This window comes from Scophthalmus maximus, chromosome 18 (genome assembly GCF_022379125.1).
Source record: "Scophthalmus maximus strain ysfricsl-2021 chromosome 18, ASM2237912v1, whole genome shotgun sequence".
NCBI classification, from domain to species: domain Eukaryota; kingdom Metazoa; phylum Chordata; class Actinopteri; order Pleuronectiformes; family Scophthalmidae; genus Scophthalmus; species Scophthalmus maximus.
Window position 1 is genome coordinate 17,057,244 of NC_061532.1, and position 25,949 is coordinate 17,083,192.

The window sequence follows — 25,949 nt, forward strand, 5'->3', positions numbered from 1 at the left end:
AACAACCGGTGCGTCGGCGGAGGCGACACGGACACGGAACATGGCTCATCACGGAAATAAATAAACAAATAAATAAATAAATGAATGAATAACGGGGCCGGCGGAGGATTCTTGGAGGCGGAGAAAACACGGCGCGAGGAGGAGAGGGAAGCGGATATTTGACGAGAGGAGCCGAAGTCAGTTCTGGTGCCGCACGCTCCAGTGTTGATGTTCGTATTTGGCCACGAATACCTGCCGAAAATAGTCCCGGTGAGTAAAACAACCCCCCCCCCCCCCCCCTTCTCCTTTGACCAGATATACAACAGTCACATACGAGTGGAAGTTTAAACGTTTCTTAGTCTGCGACTTTTAAATGTAAAAGTAAAGAAGAAGAAGAAGAGGAACTTTTTTGTCCCGTACACATTGATTCGAGGGGGGAACAAGGTGAACGTGGAGTTAAAACTTTGCTCCACCAACATGGCCGCTCAGATGTCACACAGCTGCCCAGAGGCGGGCCGCGACAGCTGCAACTACAAGAAACGAAGAAGAAGAAACTTTGACTCATTCAATGTATGAAACCACCAAGTGTCCAGAGATTGAGACGAATATTAGGTTTAAAGAAAAAAGAAAAAAATGTCTAGCGTGTTGTCTCCTCCCCGTGTCGAGTCCTAAGCCACGCCCACTTTTCAAAATCAAACCTGCCATTGGGTCTTTGACTTTGTGCTCCCTCTTTATACGGGAGGAACCGTGGTCCATTCAAAATATATGGCAATTCTACGTTTCCAGGCTCGTGGCCAAACGTGGAGGCGATGTGCGAGTCAACTTTCTGTTTTCTTTTAACCACTACCGTCCATTGGGTGATTCGGCATACTGTAGATTATGGATTTGTACCAAGGTTTAGTCGCACATGTACATGTATGTGCAGTTACAATGCGGCAAGATGAATGGAAACAGATGGGGGGGGGGGGGGGGTTTATTGAAACCATCTCATTCTACCCCAGTTGGGTAGAATGAGATGGTTTCAATAAATCAAAATGTACTTCACTGCTGCAATCATCAGCACAAGGTCAAGATGAAATGATTTATCACCTGTCAAGAGGTGAAATCAGAGACGGCCCGAAGCGTTCAAGCAGAAAATGACACCTCCTCCAACCCCACCCAAGACTAACATGTTCTGGGAGATATGTAGGAAAATGAAATACCAGATTTTTACAAACTGTAATATCCAGGGCTATGACATATGCAAGAAGAAGCAGTCAATATGTTATTGTAATAGTTTATTTTCTGTCTTTTCACAACTTGAATAAGATGCCAAAGCAACAGTATAGTTTGAGAAAAAAAAACTTTTCAACTTGCAACTTTAACTTTTAAAGATTTTTTGAGAAATATGATATTTTTGATTATTCCCAAAACTTTTTGAAAGACATTGAACGTATCTTGCATGCATTGGCACGTCATGCATTTCTGTACTGCTGTCTCCATATACTTGAATTTCAACTTAGGTTTCTATAAACCAAACAACCAATAGTCATATTACAGTTTATGTATTCCAACTAAAATTCAAAGTATCGTTGTTTTCTCGGTTCTTTTAACAGGTAATAAGTACACACAGGCAATCAACCAAGCAGCTTCATATACATTTATTCATTTAAAATTTCACCTGCAGGTCGAGTTCATTCACAAGTAGGTGAGGTAGAAGTTGTGACAGTGTAAAAATCCAAACCCCACTCAAAAATAAAAAGGTGTATCCAGGCAGGTTGCTGTTGCCCCCATGTGGAGGAAGCGACAAAGAGAGAGAGAGACAGTAACTGACGAGCCGTCGCCTGGCGCGTATGATTGTGCACTTTGATACGAGCAGCGGGCGACTTGTTTACATCTTTAACGGGACGAAATGAGAGAGAGGAGGGGGAAACACGAATTAACCGGCCCACTCTTCCTGGCACTCGCGTGATAAACCGGCTGTATTATAATGTAAGTCTCCGTGTTTTCACCTGTGAACGTTACCTGCGGCAGTTTCTCTTCACCAACCCTCTGTCTTTACTCTATTCATTTCATCTCGGCGTCTCCATGTGGAAACGTTTTGGAGGTTTTGCTGCCGATTTTACAGTATAAATGCTGAATTGTGTTACTGTCTCCACTATGGGTGGGGAGATAATAGCCGTGAGGGCGATAACCTATAATTAGCCGCAGCCTTTTTCCCCTATCCAGCCTCTAGTTTATGTAATTTCTCTCGAAATAAATTATAGTGTAACTTAAGTGTTCCTCGCTTTTTGCGTGTACGGGAAGTTGGACGGCCCCTTCGACGACTCGGGGCGACCTCGGAGCTCTGAACCCGTTTCATCTCAGATAGCTCGGAGCATCGCAGCGGAACGCTTGTCAACAAAGACTCTGTGGGAATCCAGAGCAGTTACTTTGAATTATTGCTGAAAGTTGCTGTAAAGAAATAGACAAAAGGTCTAATAGTTTCAAGGTTATTTGAAGGTTTTTGGTTTTTAAAAAATATTTCAAACCCTGAAAGTCTTTTAAGCTGCAAGTTCAATGTCAAATAACATTTTGTGTTTCTTCAAGACGTCAAGTCGTCACAACTTTCACTTCCTATCTTTTGTTTTTCTCTGTCAGTCGTGTTGCACTCTCCTCTTCCTTCCGTCTTCTTTGTAACATCTTCTGTCTTTCTCCGTCTACATTGCTTCCTCTCTTTAAACAAGCTAAACTTTAATTTCCTTGCAATCCAGGCGTACATGCAAATGGCAGTGAGTCTGATAATGATAAGTCGCTGATAGGTTTCCAGTCCACTCCCCCCTCCCCCCCCCGGTGTCGTTCTAGCTTCTAGCTGTCCATCTTTAAAAGTGTAACCAGATATGCGTTGCTTCTGTTTTTACCTGCCCGGTGACGACCGGGTCGGCCGGGTCGTCTCTATGGCGGCACAGAGGTCAGAGGTCGGCAGTGAGAGATTGGGAGTTTTTCCTTTCGGTTCAACCTGCTCGTACAGTGCAGTCGGTACAGTCGCAGGTGTTTCTCTGTGGTGAAGAGGCTCCGAGAAAAACTTGTGTTGTAGATTTATTTAAATATCTGAAGAACCGTAAACGTTTAATCTGGCTCAAATTAATGGTGATTGTTATTTTTCACAAATTTTCTAATATTTTATTGAATATGCTTCATCAGTTAATTGAAAAAGTAACGTACACACTTTGAAAATTGTCGCTGGCTGCAGTCCTACCGTCATGCAAAACTTGGATTTTAATTTGGATGCATCGATGAATAAATTGACGCGACAACTGAGACTCATGCTGACATCTGTGCAGGGGTTGCAACAGCGTATTGGAATCAATTCAGGGTTTATATCTCTAACAATCAGCCACTGTTTCATTAAGCAATTCATGCACATACTGTATTTGTTCTTCAATGCATCTGCATTGATCTGATTTTCAGAAGCAACATTCATCCCAAAACTCTCCGGCTTTTAGTTGAATACCACAGCGCAGTTTATTTTGTTCTCCACTAATGTCTTGAAAAATGTTTTCAGGACCTTCGAGGCCTCGGCCAAACCACCAGCACCAGTGAATCAGTGAATCCCCACAAAATTCCTGAAACCTTCAACAAAAATAATTCAGAGAGTTTCTCCAGAGCTTCGTGGCTTTGTTTTGCGTGTTACTGTTTCGAGGATAAACGGAGCTCAGAGACAAAGTCTAAAGTTGTTGGCTGTGTGTGTATATATATATCATGTATAACACACACACACACACACACTGGTCCGGTCCTGTCGGGTCCTGTCAGGGCAGACTGTGAGAATATAGAGCAGCTGCAAACTGCAACTGGTAATGTGGTCATGAGGCATGCATGGTGCGCGTGGGGCGGTAAACACCCTCTTACCCCTCTTCAGTACCACCTCGCCTGCCTGACGCCCGTCCCCTCGCCTCGCTCCCTGTATCAGTGTCGTCGTCGTCGTCGTCTTCTTCTTCTTCTTCTTCTGTCCCACTCGTGAACCTCGAACAGTTTTTGGATTCTCCCACAGAACGAGCGCCGAGGTAATTTCTGTTTGAATCCAAGACTGCACCGTGCACGTTTTAGACTGAGAGCAACAGGTGTGTGTGTGTGTGATGTGTGTGTGATGTGTGTGTGTGTGTGTGTGTGTGTGTGTGTGTGTGCACACTAGTTGGGTGGCCTCCACTGATGCGACACTGCAACATATCAGGCCTCAATTACAGTTACTAGTCTTAAGGGGTTGATAACAACATCTCTGGCATCATTTTAATACTTTTTTCCCCGATGCTGTAGTTATGGGAATAATGAAGTTTATCGAGTTGCAACGATTGGTTGATCATTTGCTTTGCCAACGATCATGGTGATCAGATACTTTTGAAAATGTAAAACGTGTGTTTAAGATCACATGTGGCTTTTGAGGTTGGAAACCGGATGTAGAACAGGAAGATCAAAACTTCTGGTGCTTTAATATATATATTTATATTTTGATGGTGATACTTTTTGTACTCATGGACACATTTTGAATGCATTAGATTCACTATTAACACTTTTATTCACGTTCTGCTGCATTACTTCTTTTTGTGAAAGTGAAATGTTCGCCGTGTGATATCGATGTGTCTCGTTTGTGACGCCTGCCGACAGGATGTTACCGTCTCCACGTTCGTGGTGAACGTTTCTCACATCAAACTGAATTGTCTTTAGGTTTTCTGTGCAGTTGTGTCCATTTATCTGCAAAATGAAACCCTCCTAATGTGCACAGAAATATAATTGCATATGCTAAAGAACCCCGTGTTTTGTGGTTATCGAATAACGAGGTTTTGACTGGTTGTTTTCTCTTTTGTTGTTGGAGGAGTGCTTACATATTTTATATATATATATATATATATATATATATATACACACACACACACATGTTTTTGTTTGAGGAGAATTTATTAAGCACTTGACGGCTGTTTCGGCCTTTTGTCGTCTTTTCTAATATTTGGCAGCGAAACAGAAGAATAAAGGAATGTATTAGATAATTTACAAATATAGCCATGATTTTTTTTTTTACATTTTTGTAGATTATATGACTAGAATAATAATAAAAAAGCATGGTGCTGATGTACTTTAAATGATCCGCAGCATAAGTGAGTGAGTTGAAGCTGTAACGGTAAACTGTAGCAGAGACTGTCGTGAACACATCAAATAATAAATTAGGAATTCATAAAAATGTAGTATACAAACAAATGGGAAATGATAGTAAGTATAGCTGCTTTTAATTTGAGCTTCAATCAGAGATGATCTTTCCCACATGAGCAGTTACTACAGATGACGTGTGTGTGTGTGTGTGTGTGTGTGTGTGTGTGTGTGTGTGTGTGTGTGTGTGTGTGTGTGTGTGTGTGTGTGTGTGTGTGTGTGTGTGTGTGTGTGTGTGTGTGTGTGTGTGTGTGTGTGTGTGTGTGTGTGTGTGTGTGTGTGTGTGTGTGTGTGTGTGTGTCCAAAGAGCCTTTGATGTTTTTGTCTCCAGACTGAAAAGACTTTTCAGATTGTCACTTTTCTCTGTGTCTCTCTGCTAGACTGAGGATCCTCTGCCCTGTGTGACCCCCTGACACAGAGGTATGACCACACACACACACACACACACACACACACACACACACACACACACACACACACACACACACACACACACACACACACACACACACACACACACACACACACACACACACACACACACACACACACACACACACACACACACAAACAACAACAACAACACATTTCATTTAGTGAAATCAAGCATAGAGGAGACTGACAGTGTGTCCTTTGGTTCATGGAGTAAGTGTGTGTGTGTTTTCAGAGCAGTGTGTGTGTGTGTGTGTGTGTTTGTTTGTTTCCCTAAAGCTCAGCAAATGTCCGCCATCATAAAACACCATGGTGCAACGTCGATGTGCGACAACACAACACACAAACGCAGAGAAGCAACACGCACACACACACATGCAGCAGTCAGCTGTTTATACTGTACCTCTCCACGCCTGCTCCCTCCCTCTGTCTCTCTCTTTTCTCTTTTCTTTATGTTTTACGGTCAGTAGTTGAGTCCGTAAAGAAAAGTACGGAGGAGTATTGGGCCGATGTTTTTTCTCTTATATTACGCATTGTGAGTTGAAATGTCGAGAACAAAGTGGAAAATTCAAAACAACACACAATCAAACAAATCAGAGGGAAGATTTGTTTTGTATTTCGTGAATGAAGTTAGAATGCCACGAATAAGTTTAAATGTAGAGGTTATAGTCAAACTAAATCAGACAAAGATTTTCTTGCAAGTGGAAATACGGAGAACAAACTATTTTGATGATCGAATAATGATTTGTAAACAAAGATCCTGCTGCTTCTGAATTATGAAGATTTTATGCTTTTCATATTCATATGTGATAGTGAATTGGAATATATTTGGTTCTTAAAATGATTATTTGTCAGAAAAAGACATTTGATGTCAGATTTTGTATAATTACAATGGATATTTTTGACATGATGAAAACACAAAACGAAATGGACTAATGATTAAAATAATCAACAAATTTATTGATCACGAAAAGCCTGAATGACATTGTATGTTTAACAAAATGTTTGTATCAGAGTTTAGTATTTAATTCAGCCTTTATTTTACAGTGTCAGTTGATGTTTGACTCATCACTTTCATGAAAATAAGTTCCATCGTCAGTGCCGAGCTGTTCCCGGCCCTTTGACACGGTCGGGGGTGTAATTGCAGGAAGGGTAATTATATCTACGAAGGCTTAAAGCTTTATGAGTTAAAATAAGAAGCAAACCTCACACTCACACCAAATGTCCCTCCATGTCAGACAGACAGATACAGACAGACAGACACAGACAGACAGACAGATGCAGACAGACCGGGTGTAGTTATCACCAAGGCTGGAAATAACAATTTACTCACCACGGGAGTCCAGAGTTGTCCCTGGTGAGCTGGTGAGACTTCAGGAAACAGCCACATGACCTCATTAGACTCATCTAAGGTTAACGTGAGCTGAGGATCAAACCACCAGACCTGTGATTGGTGGGCATACCGCCCCATCTTCCATCATGGGAAATAGGAAATGAGGATGTTTGTTAAGCACCAGTTGATTACATGATAAGGCCAATACTTTCTCTTCATTGTTGTGGTTGTAGCGCTAGAAAGCAGCAACTCCCCACCCAGTGCCGCTTTAAACATTTTCTGGAAAGTTTACTCAGTTTCTTCTCAGTGCTGCACAAGCAGAATTCAGATTCTGTGTCTGGTCCAAATCAATTATCCAAATATGTGAATGCACTGTGAGTGTGCTGCCCATCAGCTCCTGGTGTCTCTCAAGCAACGTGTCACCTCTGTATCTGAAGTATCTTCCTCAAGGACACGTCGAAGTTACACTTGCACTTGACTAACTGGTGTCAGCAGCCGACGGAAACCAAACAGCTGTACGTGCACGTGCAGGGAAACGTGTGTGTGTGTGTGTGTGTGTGTGTGTGTGTGTGTGTGTGTGTGTGTGTGTGTGTGTGTGTGTGTGTGTGTGTGTGTGTGTGTGTGTGTGTGTGTGTGTGTGTGTGTGTGTGTGTGTGTGTGTGTGTGTGTGTGTGTGTGTGTGTGTGTGTGTGTGTGTGTGAAAGTGACTGAAGAAAAAGAGAAGTTCCTTTGTCTTGATGAAGCATGAAGTCTCCTGGGAAGCTTTCAAATCCTCTCTGGAATGTGTGTGCGTGTGCGTGTGCGTGTGTGTGTGTGTGTGAGCGCGAGCGCACGTGTGTGTTGGGGGTCGGCCTGTCACCACATTTGTCCAAGGAATGCAAATATTTGTGTGTGTGTGTGTGTGTGCGCGTCTTTCGGTTTTGTGGTGTAGTATAACTGTTGCCACGGCGACCGATATACCCTCTGGTGTTTTCTGCGTCACCTGACGGCGGCGGCGGGTTGACAGCTAACTTTTCTTTCTTTCTGGTTCTTTTCTTCCACCGTCCCCCCTCCCTCTCTCCTCTGTGTCCCTGCTCAGTTGTGTAAATAGCAGCCTGCCCCGATCGGATTTCATCAGCTGCTCTCATTAATGTGTTTATTTACCGAGCACTCAAACTCATCGTCTGGTGCGGTGGCCCTGAATCTGACTCCTCTCTCCGACCCTGTCCCATGATGGTGTTTTAGTCGTTGGGTGTGTCGGTATGCGACGCAGTAAAAAACCTGTAGTGTAAAAATAAACTTCACAGTCGAACAGGACCATCAAAGGTTTTATCTGAATTTCAAGTTACTTTTGAAAATGTTGGAACAAAATCACAGTCAACATCTTTAAGGATTGATTAACTGTTAACCTACGAGAGGAACTGCAGATGAAATATTGTTTTAAACTAACAATGGTACAAGACACCAGACAGTGACGTTATTATTTAATACATTGGTCTTTAAAAGAAAGAAATTAAATGTGTGATCATAGTTGTAAATGTTTTAGATGTTTAAATATTCTCTATATATTCTATATTATTGTAAATATTTTTGATAGTCAAACATTTAAGATGGTACAACTTTTACACACATATTGCATGTTCTTTTTGCAAAGAAATGAAATATGGAAGCGTCAAAGAATCTGCTTATTAAATATAAAAATTCTTGAAGCTCAAGTTCATGACATTGAAATTCTCTTTTTATTTTTTTTTTACTTAATTTACTGAATTCATCCAAAGATATTAAATTAACTATAATATTGTGTGGAATTAAATGCTGCCACAAGAAAAAAAAATATATTTTTGTTTGAAAAATTACACAAAACATTAAAACTGTTTCATCGTGATGTTTATAATATCCCTCACGTTTGAGTTGAAATCCAGACACTGACAGTTTTTCCACGTTTGTGTTGTGTTTTCCTGCAGGATGGTGATGGAGGAGGGGGCTCAGAGAGAGCGAGGGAGGGGGGCTCCGGTGACAGCGGGAGCTGAGGGAAGGCGGATCTTCATGGAGCTCGGTGGGTGTGACCACTGAACCTTGATGTAAACTTCACATGATTACGTCTGTCACTGGCACACGCAGGACGTATTTGACCTTTTTTAATCCTTATTTGTGTGTGTATATGTATAAATAAGTCCCAACTTTCATTCTGAAGAGAGTAAGTATCATCTGAGCGGTTATGGTTTGAGATTGATGTTGAGTTCATCTTCTTCTTCCTCTTCGCCACAGGGGAGCAGAACCTCGATGCCATTTGTCTTTCTACGTATCGGACCGCCTGCAAGCTCAGATTCATACAGAAGAGATGCAACTGTGAGTCAACGCCGCTTCCATTAGCGTGATTAGCTATTAAAAAGAAAGACTTTTTGATCTTTTGACAGTACGTTTTCATAATTTCTCTCTAGTGTAGCTTGACATGTCGAAAGGTGAACACAGAGATGTTTATGTCAAATAATAAAAATATAAATACAAACGGGCATGTTAGTGTGGCCGATGTCAAGGAAAATAAAACGTTTTCTATTTTTTTTTTAAAGAATAGAAAATAGGATAAAAATTGGCGACGCTTTAAATGTGTGCATATTTCCCTGACTCCCTTCCTCTGGTTCCAGTGCATCTGATCGACATATACCACGTCATCGAGGCGGTGCGGGACGCCGGTCTGAACGCCGTGGAGCTCAACGCCGGCATCTCGGTGACCAGACTGGAGAACCTGGTGTCGTCCCTGTTCAACCAGCTCAGCAAGCGGCTGCCCACCACGCACACCATCGACCCGCTGCAGAGCACCGTCCTGCTGGTGGAGTTCATCTTGGCCGCCGTCGAAAGGTAACGAGAGTAGCCACGGCGCTCTGTTGTTTTTCTGTAAGAGCGCTTCTTCCACATGCGCCTCTCCAAACCCCCAGATACCTTTTGTTGATTTTTTTGATTATTCTGAAATATTCAGGGTTCATACAGTGAGTATCTATTATCTAGTATCTAACTTAGTGTAGACAAAGTACTTCTAATAGGCGGTAAAGCATCAACGTGCACGGAGACATGAAACACAATAGAAGGGGGCCGAGCCCGCGGCTTTCAGAGCGTAATATTTCATCTGCAGAAGTACAACTGTAAATATTATTACTTCCGTCAAACGTGCGTTTGTGTGTTTTCCAGTGAACCAGACAGTCGGCTGACGGTGCTGTCTGTGAAGGCGATGCTGGCCGTTCTGTGTGGAGGGAAACTGGTGGATAAACTCCGCTGTGAGTACAGTACTAGATGACACCATCACCACTGACACGGAGTCGGTCACAGATCCACTCCCGTTTTTATTTCCCAGGAATTACTTTTTTAACTTCATCCAGACAACTGGCACACATTTCTTTATTTCACACGAGAGTACAGAGGCAGTACATTCATATCCTGCTACATTAGACGCATAGCATGTACAAATGTGACATAACTAAACAACCTTAAACCAGAAACGTATTGCTGTCTTTTAATTTTTTCAAGACCAAACAAAATAAGTAGAAAAAAGTCAAGGGAAAGCTAGGAAATTTATACTATTCTGCATGAATAAATCTTCATGTTGGAAGTTAATTGAAAAGCTCCGATATCTTAATTAGCCTCTGAGTCCGCTTTCTCATAACACAAGATATCCATCAAAAATATAAATACATTTAAAATGTTCATATAAAAATGTAGTTTTATACATTGGCGTATGTTGCATACTGTAAGGTGTTAATTCATCCCCAGATACGGTCCCATCCTGAGGAACGTTACTACAATCATAACCTACATTTTTACTGCATTTGTTTTTAATAACTTGATTTGTAAAGGCCTGTTAATCTGTCAGTACACATGCGCCACCTTGTGGACAATGGACGTCAGTGCTGCTGTTTGCTCCTGTTTGTTCACCTTTTCTACTTATTACTCATCTGTCAACGCAGCCACATTATTGAGTCTTGCCTCTTATTTGGGGTCAAAAAGCAGGAACCCTGCAGCATTACATTTTTACGTTAAGACTTTTGTTTTTGCGAAGGTCAGATTAGGGATGTAGAGGTCCTCGTTACAGTGAGACAGTTAATGTAATGTCTTCCCGTGTGTTCTGTCTGCGTAGACATGTTTTCTCAGGTATCGGACTCCGGCGGCGTGCTGGTTCAGTCCAAGTTTGATGCTTTTCTGAGGGAGGCTCTCAAGTTGCCCACCGCTCTACATGAGGGACCGTCCTTCGGCTACACACACACGTCGGCGCGCTCGTGCTTCCCACAGCAGGTCTGGTCACACAACTCGTTATTATACTGATTTATTCAATAGTTAATTGTAAACTGTTATTGTTTTTCTCTACCTGCTTACTGTCTCCGCTGTATTTTATAATCTGCAGCTACCTAGTTATCCCACACTTGTTAATTTGTACATCGATTCATTTTTCTTTCAGGATTATTATTATACTCGTTTTTTTCTTTGTTTCTCAAGTGTTTTTATTTTCTTCACATATTTGTTTATTTGTCGTTGTTGTTGTGTAGAAGAGGGTGATGCTCAACATGTTCCTGGACATTGTATCGGACCCTCCTCAGTGTCTCGTTTGGCTTCCTCTGCTACACCGCCTGGCCAACGTGGAGCATGGTACACACACAAACATACACACACACGCACACGCACACACACACACACACACACACACAGTGCAGACATACCTGATAAACACACTTTAAACAGCTGTAATTTACTTTTACTTTTTTAAAGTCGAGTACCTGTCTTTCTCTCAGTCTATCATCCCGTGTCGTGCTCCTACTGCCGTGGCAACGGCATGACGGGCTTCCGTTATCGCTGCCTCCGTTGCCGTGGTTACCAGCTCTGTCAGAACTGCTTTTGGCGCGGTAACGCCAGCGGCTCGCACAGCAGCCAGCATCAGATGAAGGAGCATTCGACCTGGGTGAGTCACCGTGTGATTACCCCGTCGTCGCACCAGGGGGCACCCCCTGTGTGTGTGTGTGTGTGTGTGTGTGTGTGTGTGTGTAACTTTAAAAAAAATTAAATTATGACCATATAGTTGCCAATCAAATGTATTTTTGTAAATTAATTCGTAAATTAATATTTTGAGCTTTAATTGTATATATTTCAGAGTAGTTTAATTTATACTAAAGATTCATATTTTATAAGATCTTCATATGTCTTGTATATAAAATTCAAAATTGGTAAAGTTACCATTAAATAAAGCTGTCAGTTTAATGTAATGCTGTAATAAAAATTCCCTCTGAAATAAAGCAGAATATAAATATATATATAAAATTACCATAATACTTAATAAAAAGCATCTCTAGTCTGAAGCGGAGGATGTTTTTAGTGTTGAAATTATGTATCAATAGATGGAAACAAAGTCGTTGAATTATTCATCACTCAGGCATAATTTGTCTTATTAATGTTTAGTTTTTTTTAGGAATAAATCTTCCTCCTTCGCAGGCAACTCGCCCTCATAATCCTCTGCAGACTTTGCATATCATCACCGACAGGATTCTGTGTTTGGTTTTGAGCTTTTGATCAGTTTACCTTCACTCCTGTACGGCAGCATGTATGTCAAGTGGTGCACCAGAGGAACATGCTCACGTCTGTTCTGGTGAGGTGAAACTGAAAACACCACTTCAGATAATAGTTTGACCCTTTTTGGCTTTAAATAGTTTTTTTCACTTGACAACGCTACAGAGTGTGCAGGAGTTTTAGTTGTAAGGTCAGTTGATAAATATTTCTATCTGAGTCATCATTCACTTTGAGCACTTAGCAGAGTGTTTGTGGTGATTTCAAGTTCCAAAGTTTTACTTATGTGTGCAGTCTCTGGAGAAACAACGCAGAGAACATCGTACCAAGATCAGATTCCTCTCACCTATAATCAGTCAAAAATCTCTCACTCATAAGTAATACTACATAACCTAGCTAAGATTATGAGATGAAACCACCAAACTTAGATCCATAAATAAGTAAGGTGCTTTATTTAGAATCCTGGAGTTGTGTATGTAAAGGAGGGATTCCCCTCCAGGATCTCTGAGCCACAGATGCGATGATTCGCCTGTAACAGCTGAGAAAGTCAACACCGTGATAACACTTGAATGGGAGTTTACAGATTCTTATCTGGAAAGATTAGATATTTCAACCACAGCTAACATTGCGGCAGTAAATGTCACTCAGTTTGTGAACCTTGACCTGATCTGCGCGTGTGCGTGTGTGCGCGTGTGTGCGCGTGTGTGCGCGTGTGTGTGTGTGTGTAGAAGTCGCCAGCGACGAAGCTTGGTCGAGCCCTGAGCAGGACTCTGGGCTGCATGTCCTCCAGAGAACCCCCCCACCCCTTTTATCCAGAGGAACCTGAGCGGACACTCAACCTCGCCAACATCGTGTAAGACCCCACAGCACTAACACACTCACACACACTGTACATACAACAAAGCTCAAATAACTCACAAACGACGGATGTCCCAAAAACCAAACAGTAAAAAAAAATAAGAAACAAATCTCACCCACTATCAAATCAATACACTTTCAGATTTTTCTGCTATAGTCTAAATTGCTTAGGTAGACCCATTGGCTAATATTTCGTAACTTAATGTAGATAAACTTATCTTAGCCGATGTTATTAAATCAGCTTACGGACTTCAAGTCATCTTAACTTCTCAGCAAGTAACTGTTTGTCTAATGACGACATCAATAAGGCAAAATAATAATGTCGGGTAATTTCTGGATTGGATTTGTAAATATCAAATGCTTCTTAAAAATTGGAAGTTATAGTTTGCATATAGCTCGGAGGTACTATGTAAATGTCATAAATGCATTGATAAATCATTGTGGGCCTTCTCGACCATTCTTCAACGTCTATCACTGTAAAAATTATATTACATCCCGAGCATTTTATTATTAAATTATTTATATTATTATAAGTTAAATAAATACAGAAACCCTGTTATGATAAAGCTGTTATAATACAATTGCACTGTAAGACAATAAAGTCATTTTAAAATTTTTGTGTCGCCATGGACTTATGCACACACTGACACACACACAGCACATAGTGTTCAGTGAGGCTGTGAATGTCAACATTAGAAACTTTCACTGGTTAGTTTTCATTACAGAAGGTGAAATATTACACCGCATGAAACATTAACTACCAACTCGCAGGCTGAATTTTTATGGCTAGTTGCATCATGTACGCTGAAAGTTTCGATAGCGCGATTAAAATCCAAGCCCCGCCCTTTTCAGCCGGGGGCTGCTTGCGGTCGCTCCGCCCTGTGTTTGATTTTCCAAACACTGGCCGGCAGACTGGGTCACTACAGACCTGCGAGCTCTGACTAGACTCATATATTCAGGCCTGCACACAGAGACTCTTAACACCGATGTGAGTATGATCACAACAATCCAGCGTCAGATTTACTCCTCTGTCAGATATCAGTCTGTCTCTTTCTTTGTCGTTCTCTCTTTCCTTCTCTCCCTCTGCTGATCTTTGGCCTGTGAGTGTGTGTGTGTGTGTGTGTGTGTGTGTGTGTTTGCTCAGACCAGTGCGATTCACTACCGCATGATTGCACTCAGAAGCACACGAGAGTCCGTGTGTGAGAATGTGAGTGTGAGAATGTGTTAGGCCTTTGTGTTTTAAAGATTTATTGTTAGTTATGCTCACTCGACATTCGAACTGTCGATAATATGTTTTTCTGACACACGGTGTGTGTTTTGTGTGTGTGTTTGTGTGTGTGTCTGTGCAGCTCCTCTCGTCCAGTTGGAAACACCAGTGAGCCCATGTTGCTGTCGTCATCATCATCACCCGGGGCCACCAAGCGGTAAAGACTGTTATAAAGAGCAGACATAGAAAATGACAGTTTAGTGTTTTATTTTTCTCTCTGTCTGGTGAGTTTGCAGTTTTAAATGACTGTTCCCTCTACGGTACAATCCCTTTACAACAATTGCCAATTTCACGTCTTTTAATTAGATTTGATGAAAATAAAATCTGGTGCAGCAATTATTACATCATTTCTACAAGTCTAATAGCTTCCAAATTTATTTAAAATACTTAAATGTCATGAAATATTTTTGGAAGCAGTTATGTTTTTTTTCTTTCTCCTGTTGATGTTATCACTTTTATTCTTTGTTTTTACTGCACCGCACAAAAACATTGCTATTATTATTATTATTATTATTATAGTAATACAAGTATTAGTATAACTGGTATTTTGTCAATGAATCAAACCAAACCCAATAAGCTGCCAAACATATTCTTATATTCCTATGCAGAATGTTTGAAACAACATAATAAATCACTGTGCTGAGACGTGCGATAGAAAATGTAATTTGTTAATAAAAGAAGTGTCATTTTATTGTATAAAGATAAATGACATGTCAAAATATATTAGATGTGATAGTAGTTACGTTAAAAATGGATGATAATCTGAAAAATTACCATTTGCAGAGCAGCTGTGTACTGACAATCACAAAGGCATGGCTGACGTTGTGAAATGAAGCTGTTTATGATTCCTGCAAATAGTTGAACCGGGTTCATAATCACCGTCGATTATGCCCACCGTTTATCTCCTGTCTGTTTATTCTTCCTGTCATCCAGTTTGGCGGCGGCTCAGCGCATGAACGAGGAACACGCTCTGATCGCCGCGTATGTGAATCGCCTCCAGAGCAGCCCACGGTGAGGGGGGGGGGGGTCGGGGGCGGGGCACGGCAGGGGGCTGTTTACATCAGGGAACGGGAGAAGAACTGTCAAAGCTGTTTGTTTGCAAGTTGAGCTGTATATTGTTATTCATTTCCATCTGTCCAGGGGTTGAAAGCTGCTGTTCTTGGCAACATGTGCCCTCAATAGCCGGTCATGTGTGACAGTTACACATCATCCAAAATACCTGTACACATTAATACTGTATCTGGTCTTTAACTTGGCTTAACCTTAGTATATTCAACTCCTGTGATATTGAATATATATTTATTTTTTCCACCTCTGCAGTGGTTTGTTTGAGGCTGCACCTTTCGTGGTTGTGACATTTTCAGAAAAACCAGAATGTGCTGGAAACAGTTGCCAAGTAACAGCGTAGACTTCCTCTAGGCACCTACAGTGGCTCGCGGGGGACATTTGACAACTCGAGAAAAAAAAAAATCACAACAGGTTCCAAATAATGGAAAGAGGGAGCATGTGTGTTGTACGTACATGTATCATCAGTATTGGTAGTTTTTCTCTCGTAGTTTTTTAAGCCACCAAGGGCATTTTTGCTTGTTGCCCTTATTTATACATTTAGATACAGTTGATAATAATATTAGATTATACATTTGAGAATAACAAACTTCTGCTTCGGGGCCATATGAGTGATCATAAGTCTTCTGTGTGTCGGCAGCGTGGACGGTCCGAGCAGACAAGACGAGGAGCACGAACTCATCGCCCGCTACACGTCCCGACTGGCCGAGACCGACGGATCAGGAGTGAGTCAATGACATGCCTCTAACGTGATAGACTGCAAATATATATATTAAATATACCCTCAGGTCCAGTGCACAGAGCTCATGACACTCAGTGAGGTCGAGTTTGTCTCTCAAAGCAGCTTTCCTAAACTGAGATCTTCTTGTGGTCGTTAAATGATGAATGATCAACCCACAGTTGGTGCCAGTGAGTCATTTTTGTGTGTGTGTGTGCGTGCGTGCGTGCGTGCGTGCGTGCGTGCGTGCGTGCGTGCGTGCGTGCGTGCGTGCGTGCGTGCGTGCGTGCGTGCGTGCGTGTGTTTTCAGGTGATACCAAACCGGAGCATCAACTTCGATGTGAACAAACAGAAGAGGGAGCTCATTGCTCAGCTGGAGTGCAAAAACAGGTAGAACACAAAATAAGATGACTTGTTGGTTTTAATTAGACACTCCCTCGTGCATATTTCACCCAATCAATCAGTGTCTGTAGAGCCCCATTCATCCGTTCATACAATCAAAGCGATTTACAGATGCCTGACAAGCTGGAAACGAGACGGAAGAAATTTGAGCAGCAAAAACAATAATCGATTCTTAATTGTCAAAAATTTGAAAGTGATTTTTTTTTTTTTAAAGCAAAAATGTCAATCATTTGTTGTAGTAGCTCAAATGTGAGAAGCTGCAGTTTTCTCTTTTTTTCTTAACATTGTTTTAAACTGAGTTTTGGTCAACCAAAAGAAAGAATATAGTAAAATATAATAAAATTGCTTACTTGCAACACTACCCTGCCCTTACTGACGACTTTAAATTATTGTCCTAACAATGAGTATAGCTAATAAATTGTTTGTCATGTGTTACTTTTTTTTAAAAAACTTTCAAGCACAATAAAACAACCCTGTGTATATTCCTGTACTTTTCTATATACTCATGTCTTCAGAATTGGAGTATACTTTACAGTTTGTTGTAGTTTCCTTTTTATATGCTTCTGCTTGTTTCTCTAAATCCAGCTTATGTACTCCTCCAAAAGCTTGTTTCCTTAAACTTCATTTCCTAGGGAGATCTTGGCTGAGATAAAGCGTCTGCGCACAGAGCATGAGGCAGCGTGCCAGCTCAGCCACCAGGGCAGCACCAACCCGAATCTGCTGGCCGAGCTCCGCCTGCTCAGGTAAACACAAGTCTCCGCCAAGGACCGGGAGGAGTTACACTGAAACCTGCTGCGCACACGCACATACATTTGTCATTTTCGTCATAGCGACAGAAATGATGCCCAGACGTCGTGTTCAAAGATATCGCTGCATCGTGTACCACAGCGTCAGAATTTGGCGGGAAATCTGCTGTGCTTGTTTTGCAGCGTGGAACGAGAAGCTTTATGGCAGATGGCGGTGACAGATGGTGGATATTGTGAAAAGCTAATGTAAAAAAAAAAACACCCCCCAGCTTGTTTATGCTTTTTATTTTTGTTAATCGAAAACAAAAGTCCAAGGAGAGAGGGGAGGAGCTGGGACTGTTGATGTGAGATTAATATGGAGCAAGTTATGAGAAGTTTATTCACCATGATAACCACGTTTATTTTTTAATGACATCCCAGCATTTATTATATTATCGTTTTTTATATTGGAATGAGGTCACAGTGTCTTTTGGGGTTCTACCACTTGAGGGCGCCAGAGTAGAGGTTATGTGATTAGTTTGGTTTGTTACTCAAACAAAAAAAAATGATGGATGGATTTGCATGAAAACTTTTATCAAAGACAGATTTCAGCCATGGTAACAGGTGACTCGATTTTAGGAGGGATCCAGATCTAGATCCATATCAAGGTTTTTTTTGTTTTTTTGAAGGTTTATTCCAAGTGTGTGATCGGGCGAGACCTATTAATTTTCACAAATTTCAAATATTTTAAAAATCAGATGGGGGAGGGGAATGCAAGTAGGTGTGGCATATACAGTAGTTGTGGGACTGTTCAGTCTTTGCTGAGGTCTGAGTGCACTTGTTTTAAGTAAATTATTATTAGGAGTCATTTTCAAGTATCAAGTGTACATCAAGGATTTCTCACCAGATGTTTCCTTCGTCCCTTTAATTTCCAACAATCTGTGATCACATTCTCTCGCTTTTTATGATTTCAATCTTCCTCTGACCTGTGGGCTTCTGCTGTGTGATCCCCTCAGAGTCTTTTTCCAGGACTTTTACTGTGCTCAGATCAGGAGATGAACTCAGTCTCGTTTTTCGCTCAGCGGGCGACTTTACATCTGCCCGCACAAGTGTGTGTGAGGGAGAGAGAGAGAGAGAGAGAGAGACGTCTGGCAGGTTCCCAGTTCAGTTTCATCCACTTATCAACCTAATCAGAGTGACACACAGCAGCACCGACTGCCGAAGTAGCCTGCAGTGAAAGATTGAGACGGAGATGTGGCTTATTGAATTATTCCAGGCTAAATTCCCTCTGAAGATTCCTGATGTGAGAAATGAAAAGTCTAATCTCGGAGCTCTTCTGAATCTCCGTATCTGTTTAACTTCACCTGTGTGTGTGTGTGTGTGTGTGTGTGTGTGTGTGTGTGTGTGTGTGTGTGTGTGTGTGTGTGTGTGTGTGTGTGTGTGTGTGTGTGTGTGTGTGTGTGTGTGTGTGTGTGTGTGTGTGTGTGTGTGTGTGTGTGTGTGTGTGTGTGTTGCAGGCAGCGGAAAGACGAGCTGGAGCAGAGGATGTCGTCTCTGCAGGAGAGCAGGAGGGAACTGATGGTGCAGCTGGAGGGACTGATGAAGCTGCTCAAGGTGACACAAGCGCACGCGCGCGCAAAAGCACCCGACTGCCGTCGTCCGTCACGCCTTAGAGGGCAAAAGCGTTTCACTCTCTTTCTGTGCTCCTGCAGTAACAATCGTCACTTTCCTCTCCGCCGCTTCTTTCCTCCTTTTTATCATTTTTTTTTTAACTCTTGTTCCCGGCGCCGACTGTGTCTGACCTCGTCTTCTCTTCCGTCCTCTTTTCCCTCCCTTTCTGTTTTTACAACTGCCCCGTAGGACGAGGAACAACGACAGGCAGTAAGTTCACCCCCGTTTCGTTGGGCTCGTTGTGGTGTCAATGTTGGATTTCAAGGCCTTTAATAACGTTCAAAACAAGTCAACAATTTCAAGCAGTGCAGACAATGCTTTACTTTTTTAAAATCCCTCTCTCAGGCGCAGGCCGCTGGCTCCTCTCACGCTTCCCCCTCTCGGCCGAGTCCGTCGTCCGTTCGCTCTGTCGGCGCCGCGTCTCCGCACGCGTACATGTACCCTCCTCAGGACTCCCTCGCGGGGGTGGGCGGCGACGTGCGAGAGGCCTTCGCCCAAGGTGAGGGGGATTTGAAGTAAGCGGCCATAAGTGTGTGTGTGTGTGTGTGTGTGTGTGTGTGTGTGTGTGTGTGTGTGTGTGTGTGTGTGTGTGCGTGTGCGCGTGTGCGGCTTGAGGTTGGTTATGGTTTTGTTGCAATTGGTGCCACATTAAGTTTCACAGTTAACACTCGACTAGTTTGTGTAAATATGAACCTTGTGATGTGCAATGTTGGAAATTTATTGTTTTTCTTTAGGCCCGAGACGGAACCTGAGGAACGACCTTCTGGTGGCAGCCGACTCCATCACCAACACTGTGTCCTCACTGGTCAAAGAGCTCCACTCGGGTACAGACAGACGACACACTCGCACAACAGACAGTAAACACACACACACACACACACGCGCTCCCTGAAGCTATTTGTACAACATGAACTCTGGGAAATGTCTGGAAAACTGGGTCCGCACATTTTCCGGGGTTTGCCTTTCTCACATGTTACGACCGCAGCAGGAGATTGTGCGAGTCAAACGCGTTCACACCGAGCGGGAAAAATCTGCGGAACATTCTGTGGTGTCTGGGTAGATCCGCAGGGGGAAGGACATAAATCCACTGCGGAAATCAGTGCCATCAGCACGCCCGCAACGTCCCACTTATTGTCATTTTTACAAATGACGAGGAAATGATCTTCAATTTTAAGTGTGAAAATGGTACAAAAGTACATTTTTTAAATGTTTTGTTTTTTCAATGTTTACTCTCCTTTCTGTCTAGATGATGGTCGGGAGGAAGAGGAGCGATTGCTGAACGGGAAGGACAGAGGTACATTCATCTCTCCCAGAAGCGTCTCATTATCTTTTCTCTCATCCAATTAACATCCTCCCTTTCCTAACTCTACTTGCTGCCTAAAGCCGAAACACTAATGATGATTATAAAGCTCATCTGTCGCATTGTTGCTTCACTAACATTTTCTCGAGGTTCATTTCCAAATTTGTCAGATCAATATTAACAACAGAGCTGGAAGCTAATAAATCCGTGTGTTTAGATTTTGACCTTAATCTTGCAACAACAAAAAAAAACAGCAAACGAGGAAGTAACAAGTTAATAACATAATAAATGAAGATACTGGAAGTTTTTGCGTACAAGATAAGAAGATAAGAAGAACTGGAAAGTTTTAAATAACCCCAAAACATATTTTTTCAATCTATTTTCCACGTAGATTCCAATCTATGGCCAATGTTGCAAATGTTATTCATGGAAAAACCCTAATGGAACAAGAAAGCACAGAAATTTGATCTCATGACGGCGGGGGGGGGGTTGGCCAATTCTTTTCACTTAACAAGTCCGTCCAAACATCTGAGGCTGCATTAACGAACTGCCCAGAAGCCCCAGATGTTCTCGATAGCACTCCGGCCTACGTGATTTGAATAATTGCAAATGTGCTACTGAAGTGGAATTATCCACTCTGACCTGTTCTGAGTCAAAATCTTTTTTTAATTTTTAATTTTTGTTTGTAATAGTAGTTTTACCACAGAAAACCCTCAGGCAAAGTTTGTATCACTGCATGAAAGGAGAACTGTTCCGCTGCAACCAACCATTCTTTTCCTTACCCATACACTTTCAATATAATCAATCCCTTGCTCGGTGTATGAAGTAGTGAAATCTGCCCATATTTATAATAAATTTATGATAATAGAAAAGTTTTTGCCAGCGAGGGCCGAGAGGAAGTTAAGTCCACATCCACACGTCAGCTGAGTTGATCTCTTCCTCCGGCTCTCGGGGGCAGGGTTGAACTTCTCCCTTTTTCTGGTGCTGTTTTTGAATCATATGTCACGTGTCGGCACTGTGAACACATTTTGGTAAACTATTAAAAAGGCAGTGGAGCCGCCCCGAGGTCCTGGAATAGTTTTTTTTTTTCAGGACTTCAGGACTCCTGACATCATTTAAATCCAAGAATATTAATTTGCACGCCAACCTGAACAGGTCCAATTATTTCTATGAATTCATAAGCTGAAGATATTTCAAGTAAAATCAAAGTAACTGGCAATAACAATATATTTGTCAAACAACTGTAGCGAAGTGCATTCTTCCTGGAATCTAGTTCAATATCAGGATATTTAGTTTCATTGCAGTTGCTCCAACCAAGAATAAAACAATATATACAGACCTAAAATTATAATAAATAGAAATACTTTTCCATTTTTTACATGTCATTCATTTAGCTGACGCTTTTGTCCAAAGTCACTTATTATATTGTCGTATATACATATATTTATTATATGTACCTATAAATAAGAAGAATGTAAAAGAAAATAAGAAGTATGTCAAAATGGTCTCACAGGAATTTACAAACGTCTGACGGGAAATATTAATAATTCATCTTAAGTAAAAAGTAGTAATGCAGAATTGACTGCAGCGATATTACTCTACTTTACTATACGACACCTATTAGTTTTTTTCAGTTTGTCGGAGACAAATGGAACTGGATCGTATTTTTCTTTTTCGCCGCTCTGTCAAACATAATGAGGCTTTACCTCTCGTGTGTGTGTGTGTGTGTGTGTGTGTGTGTGTGTGTGTGTGTGTGTGTGTGTGTGTGTGTGTGTGTGTGTGTGTGTGTGTGTGTGTGTGTGTGTGTGTGTGTGTGTGTGTGTGTGTGTGTGTGTGTGTGTGTGTGTGTGTGTGTGTGTGTGTGTGTGTGTGCTCCTGTCATTTGCGTAGCGAGCTTCATTAACATGCCGGCTCATTAGCCGTGGCTTTATGGAGCCCCTCCTCTTTTTACGAGAGGACCGCCTGCGGAGACGGAGCGGTGGAACTACTTCCTGGTCTGTTCCCTTGGCTCTCCGACTAAACTCTCATTAGAATACTAACCTACATTGACTAACCGACGACCCCCCCCCCTCGCCCAGACAGACAGACACACAGGAGGCCAGGGCTCAGCCTGCATGACCAACACAGTTAAGTCTTACTTCTTTTTTCATTTGGAGAAGAAAGAGCATTACCGCGTTTTGTCAATTTGTGTTGCACCTGCCAAGTAATTCCTGTTTTCGGTTTCTGTGCTCACAACCGGTCTGGTTGTTATTAGGCTTTTTCTGGCAGTGACCTGTAGCACTTGTTTCAGCTTAGCGCTGCGGCGTCATTGTCTGCAAGCCGCTGACTCAACTGTCTCTCTCTCTCTCTCTCTCTCTCTCTCTCTCCAGCAGGTTAAAATGATCGGAGGAAAAACAGAAGCAGTAAGTCCTCTCATGGGATTACTTTCTTAAATGACCAAACTTTGTTAGTTTCACTGAGTTTATGCAAATTGTTCTGCTCCCTGCAATTGCAGTTATTGTAATTGTTATTCTATTGTTATTGTTTTAAAAGCACTTAGTTTTTTATTTGAGTTCTAGTTCAGCACGAAGATAATTGTTGCAGCGTCAACCAGAGACAGTTAGATTTACTGTAGATGAGTAATCTGAAATTTAAAAATTCTTAATGGATTAAAAACAATGAGAAAACGTTCTCGTGTTGGTGTTAAACTTGAAATAAAGAAAAATATTCCGTGTCGACGACAAACCAAATTTCAAAATTGTATTTCTCAAATTAAAAATGAGGTGACATAAAAAAAAACAACAACTATAGTTCTATATTTTTTGGAAATACTTTAAATTGTCTTGCTGGGCGTTAGATAAGAAGATCGATGTCACCCTCATGTCCGTACGATAATTGTGAACAACTAGCAGCCAGTTAGCTTAGCATGAATAGTTTAACGCAAATCTTTAGTTCCAGCTACATATTTACCACACAGACACGGAATACGTATCAATCTCCTCATCTAACGCTTGACTAGGAAACTTATAAGAATATTCCATAAAATGTTGGAACTATCCCTTTAATTCCATAAGACACTGTATTAAATAATGGTCTGACTTGATCTGTCACTCTCTCCTCAGGCTGAGTGATGTTCCGTCACGGCCAAAACCAGAGCGACGGCTGCAGGGATTCAAGTGCATCTTCGCATAATCACCTTTAGCCAGTTGGGGGAATTAGCGCGCCACTGGCTAGATCAACCAATCACGATGCTGGACACCAAAACGACCCCCCCACACGGGGTCCCCCTACTGATGTATAGCTGTGATTCTGTGTGTGTGTCTTTGTCACCGTGGTTTCACTTTAGTGCTTGATTTGATCGTGAAACACGGAGACTGATACCGTACCTACTGATTTGTACTGTAGCATGCGTGTGTGTGTGTGTGTGTGTGTGTGTGTGCGCGCCGTGCGTTGGCGAGTGGCGAGAGGGTCGAGGGAAGTGAGAGGGGCGTCGCGAAGAGACAGGAAGGTGCGATAAGGAAATTTGTGAAGGATTACAAAAAAAATGAAAAAGCAGGAAAGTTTGAGGATCAGGACGGAGTTGATGTATGTGAGAAGAAAGTAAAAAAAAAAGACGAGAAGTGAGATGTAACGTTTTTAACTTTTTTGGCACTGTGTGCTTCGTATTTATTTGCTTTTTGTTTGATTTTTTTTGGCATTTATTCATTCGGTTTGAGCGTTTCTGCGTGGTCAGGCCCTGCTGTAAGCTTTAATGTGTCCTGCTGCATCACCCTGACCGCCCGCCCTGGGACTACGGTTTATTTAAGAGGGGATATCTGATTACTGTGTGTGTGTGTGTGTGTGTGTGTGTGTGTGTGTGTGTGTGTGTGTGTGTGTGTGTGTGTGTGTGTGTGTGTGTGTGTGTGTGTGTGTGTGTGTGTGTGTGTGTGTGTGTGTGTGTGTGTGTGTGTGTGTGTGTGTGTGTGTGTGTGTGTGAGAGAGAGACAGGGTAACTGCAGCATCGGAGTAGTAAAGTGGGTGGAGAAGTGGGCTTCGTAAAATCTTCATCCCCATTTTTAAAAGTTTTCATCTAAAGGATCAGTTCGTACAAAATCCCCTCTCACTTATCTCGGGTGCAGCGTTTCCCAAACGGGCGCTCCCTTGATAACTCATGAGGTCAAAGAAAAAAACAATGGGAAAAAAAGAAAAATTCTTCAGAAAACTAGAAGGGCACTCAGTAGAGCACTTACCTCCGCCCAGCACATGTGGCTGAGTTGTCCTTATAGGAGGAATAGAAAAGAAAAAAGGAAGTGGTCTCATTTTAATCAGTAAATATAAAATATAAATGTAAATATAAATGAGGCCCGGTCCCAAGTTTTTCCACCAAACTTGGTGAAGTTTTGGCAAATTGAAATCCTGCGTACAAACGAACCAACAGACACGGATGAAAACATAGACATGGTCTAGATATCGCTCACAACTAAATTTTTTTTAGAAGATCAAGAAATTATGTAAACATTTACAATTGTTCTCTTACAATAAGTAAATGAAAATAATCGGACGTCAGAGCTCTAGGAAAGTCAAAACGCTTTATTGCTGTGATCAGAAACAAAACTCAGCGCTGTAGTTGATCATTTCCCAAAAATTTGCATTTTTGAAATTGTAAATGTTTTAAAAAAACTTAAATTTTCACCAAAAAAATGCATTTTTTTCAAAATTGTTTATTTTTCATTTTCAATTTTTTTTTCAAAAATTTGAATTTTTCAATCAAATTTGTATTTTTTGCTTTTTTTCAAATTTTTCCAATATCTGCTTTTTTCACATTTTTTTCAAAACTTTACCCGGAATCGGAATCTATGTTTCATCACATTTCCTCATATTTTGAACCCAGAATTTCCATTTCCTCAGACCACCTAAAAAAACGCCACCTGCTCAAACTAAACTCCCCACACTTTGCTGCTCTGTGCTGCCTTCAAATCCTCCTGTACATCTGATTATGGAAGTTGAAGTTCTCCATGATTACAGATTATCTTCATGCAAATCCAACATGACCCCAAGTGACTCACCGGGCTTGTGTCACATCAGGTTGATTATATTTTCATGTTACAGCTGTGAGATATATATATATTTTTTAAATCAACGGTGGTCTCAACAGTTTTTAGCTTTCACGTTTTGATTTTTGCCATTAGGAATTATTCTGTAATGTACATTTCTAGATCCGTTTCCAAGTTGAGCAGTTTTTATTATATTTCTCCAGCCCTTCACTTTGTTTGACTGACTGAGTCTGAGATGATCAAATTTTGAGTCCGCTGAGTGATTGACTGACTGTGGGAGTGATTTACTAAAAGAATGGGCGCATGTGTCGACGCGCGCGCGCGTGTGTGTGTGTGTGTGTGTGAATGTGTGTGTGTGAGTGTGAAAGAGACAGCGAGAGAAAATCCAGACTGACAAGGACGGACTCGTCCAGACATGAAACTGTAAACACGTTCAGCTCTGAAGCTGAGTGAAAACGTGCGGATCATCTGCAATAAATAATATTTAACGAACAAACCGTAAGT

The 25,949-nt window shown here is 41.6% G+C and overlaps 1 protein-coding gene across 14 annotated transcripts; it reads left to right on the plus strand.

Moving 5' to 3' along the window:
• dtnba (dystrobrevin, beta a) lies at nucleotides 1-25,941 on the plus strand. Of its 14 annotated transcripts, none has more exons than XR_007030051.1 (24): nucleotides 1-249; nucleotides 5,520-5,559; nucleotides 8,848-8,939; nucleotides 9,152-9,232; nucleotides 9,529-9,742; nucleotides 10,070-10,155; nucleotides 11,013-11,167; nucleotides 11,419-11,518; nucleotides 11,662-11,828; nucleotides 13,156-13,280; nucleotides 14,635-14,709; nucleotides 15,486-15,563; nucleotides 16,258-16,342; nucleotides 16,646-16,725; nucleotides 17,370-17,480; nucleotides 18,980-19,076; nucleotides 19,323-19,343; nucleotides 19,479-19,632; nucleotides 19,868-19,957; nucleotides 20,380-20,427; nucleotides 22,324-22,427; nucleotides 22,512-22,559; nucleotides 22,803-22,835; nucleotides 23,535-25,941. XR_007030051.1 is itself a non-coding variant. In XM_035618440.2 (23 exons), exons 3-22 carry the CDS (start codon nucleotides 8,849-8,851, stop codon nucleotides 22,808-22,810), a joined length of 1,914 nt encoding a protein of 637 aa, XP_035474333.2. In that variant the 5' UTR covers nucleotides 1-249; nucleotides 5,520-5,559; nucleotide 8,848; the 3' UTR covers nucleotides 22,811-22,835; nucleotides 23,535-25,941. The 14 variants fall into 14 exon arrangements, 10 of the variants coding, with proteins under 10 accessions (XP_035474333.2, XP_035474334.2, XP_035474327.2 ...); XR_007030052.1 differs by having other exon boundaries at nucleotides 22,806-22,835; XR_004786467.2 differs by having other exon boundaries at nucleotides 22,516-22,559.
• The last annotated feature ends 8 nt before the right edge of the window (nucleotides 25,942-25,949 follow it).

What these genes read in the sequence shown, in the direction of transcription:
- dtnba (XM_035618434.2), top strand. Translation starts at nt 8,849, where the DNA reads ATGGTGATGGAGGAGGGGGCTCAGAGAGAGCGAGGGAGGGGGGCTCCG. An exon ending in CCGAGACCGACGGATCAGGA is followed by an intron (nt 16,343 to 16,645) that starts GTGAGTCAATGA and finishes GTGTGTTTTCAG; the next exon opens with GTGATACCAAACCGGAGCAT. An exon ending in GCGAGAGGCCTTCGCCCAAG is followed by an intron (nt 19,633 to 19,867) that starts GTGAGGGGGATT and finishes GTTTTTCTTTAG; the next exon opens with GCCCGAGACGGAACCTGAGG.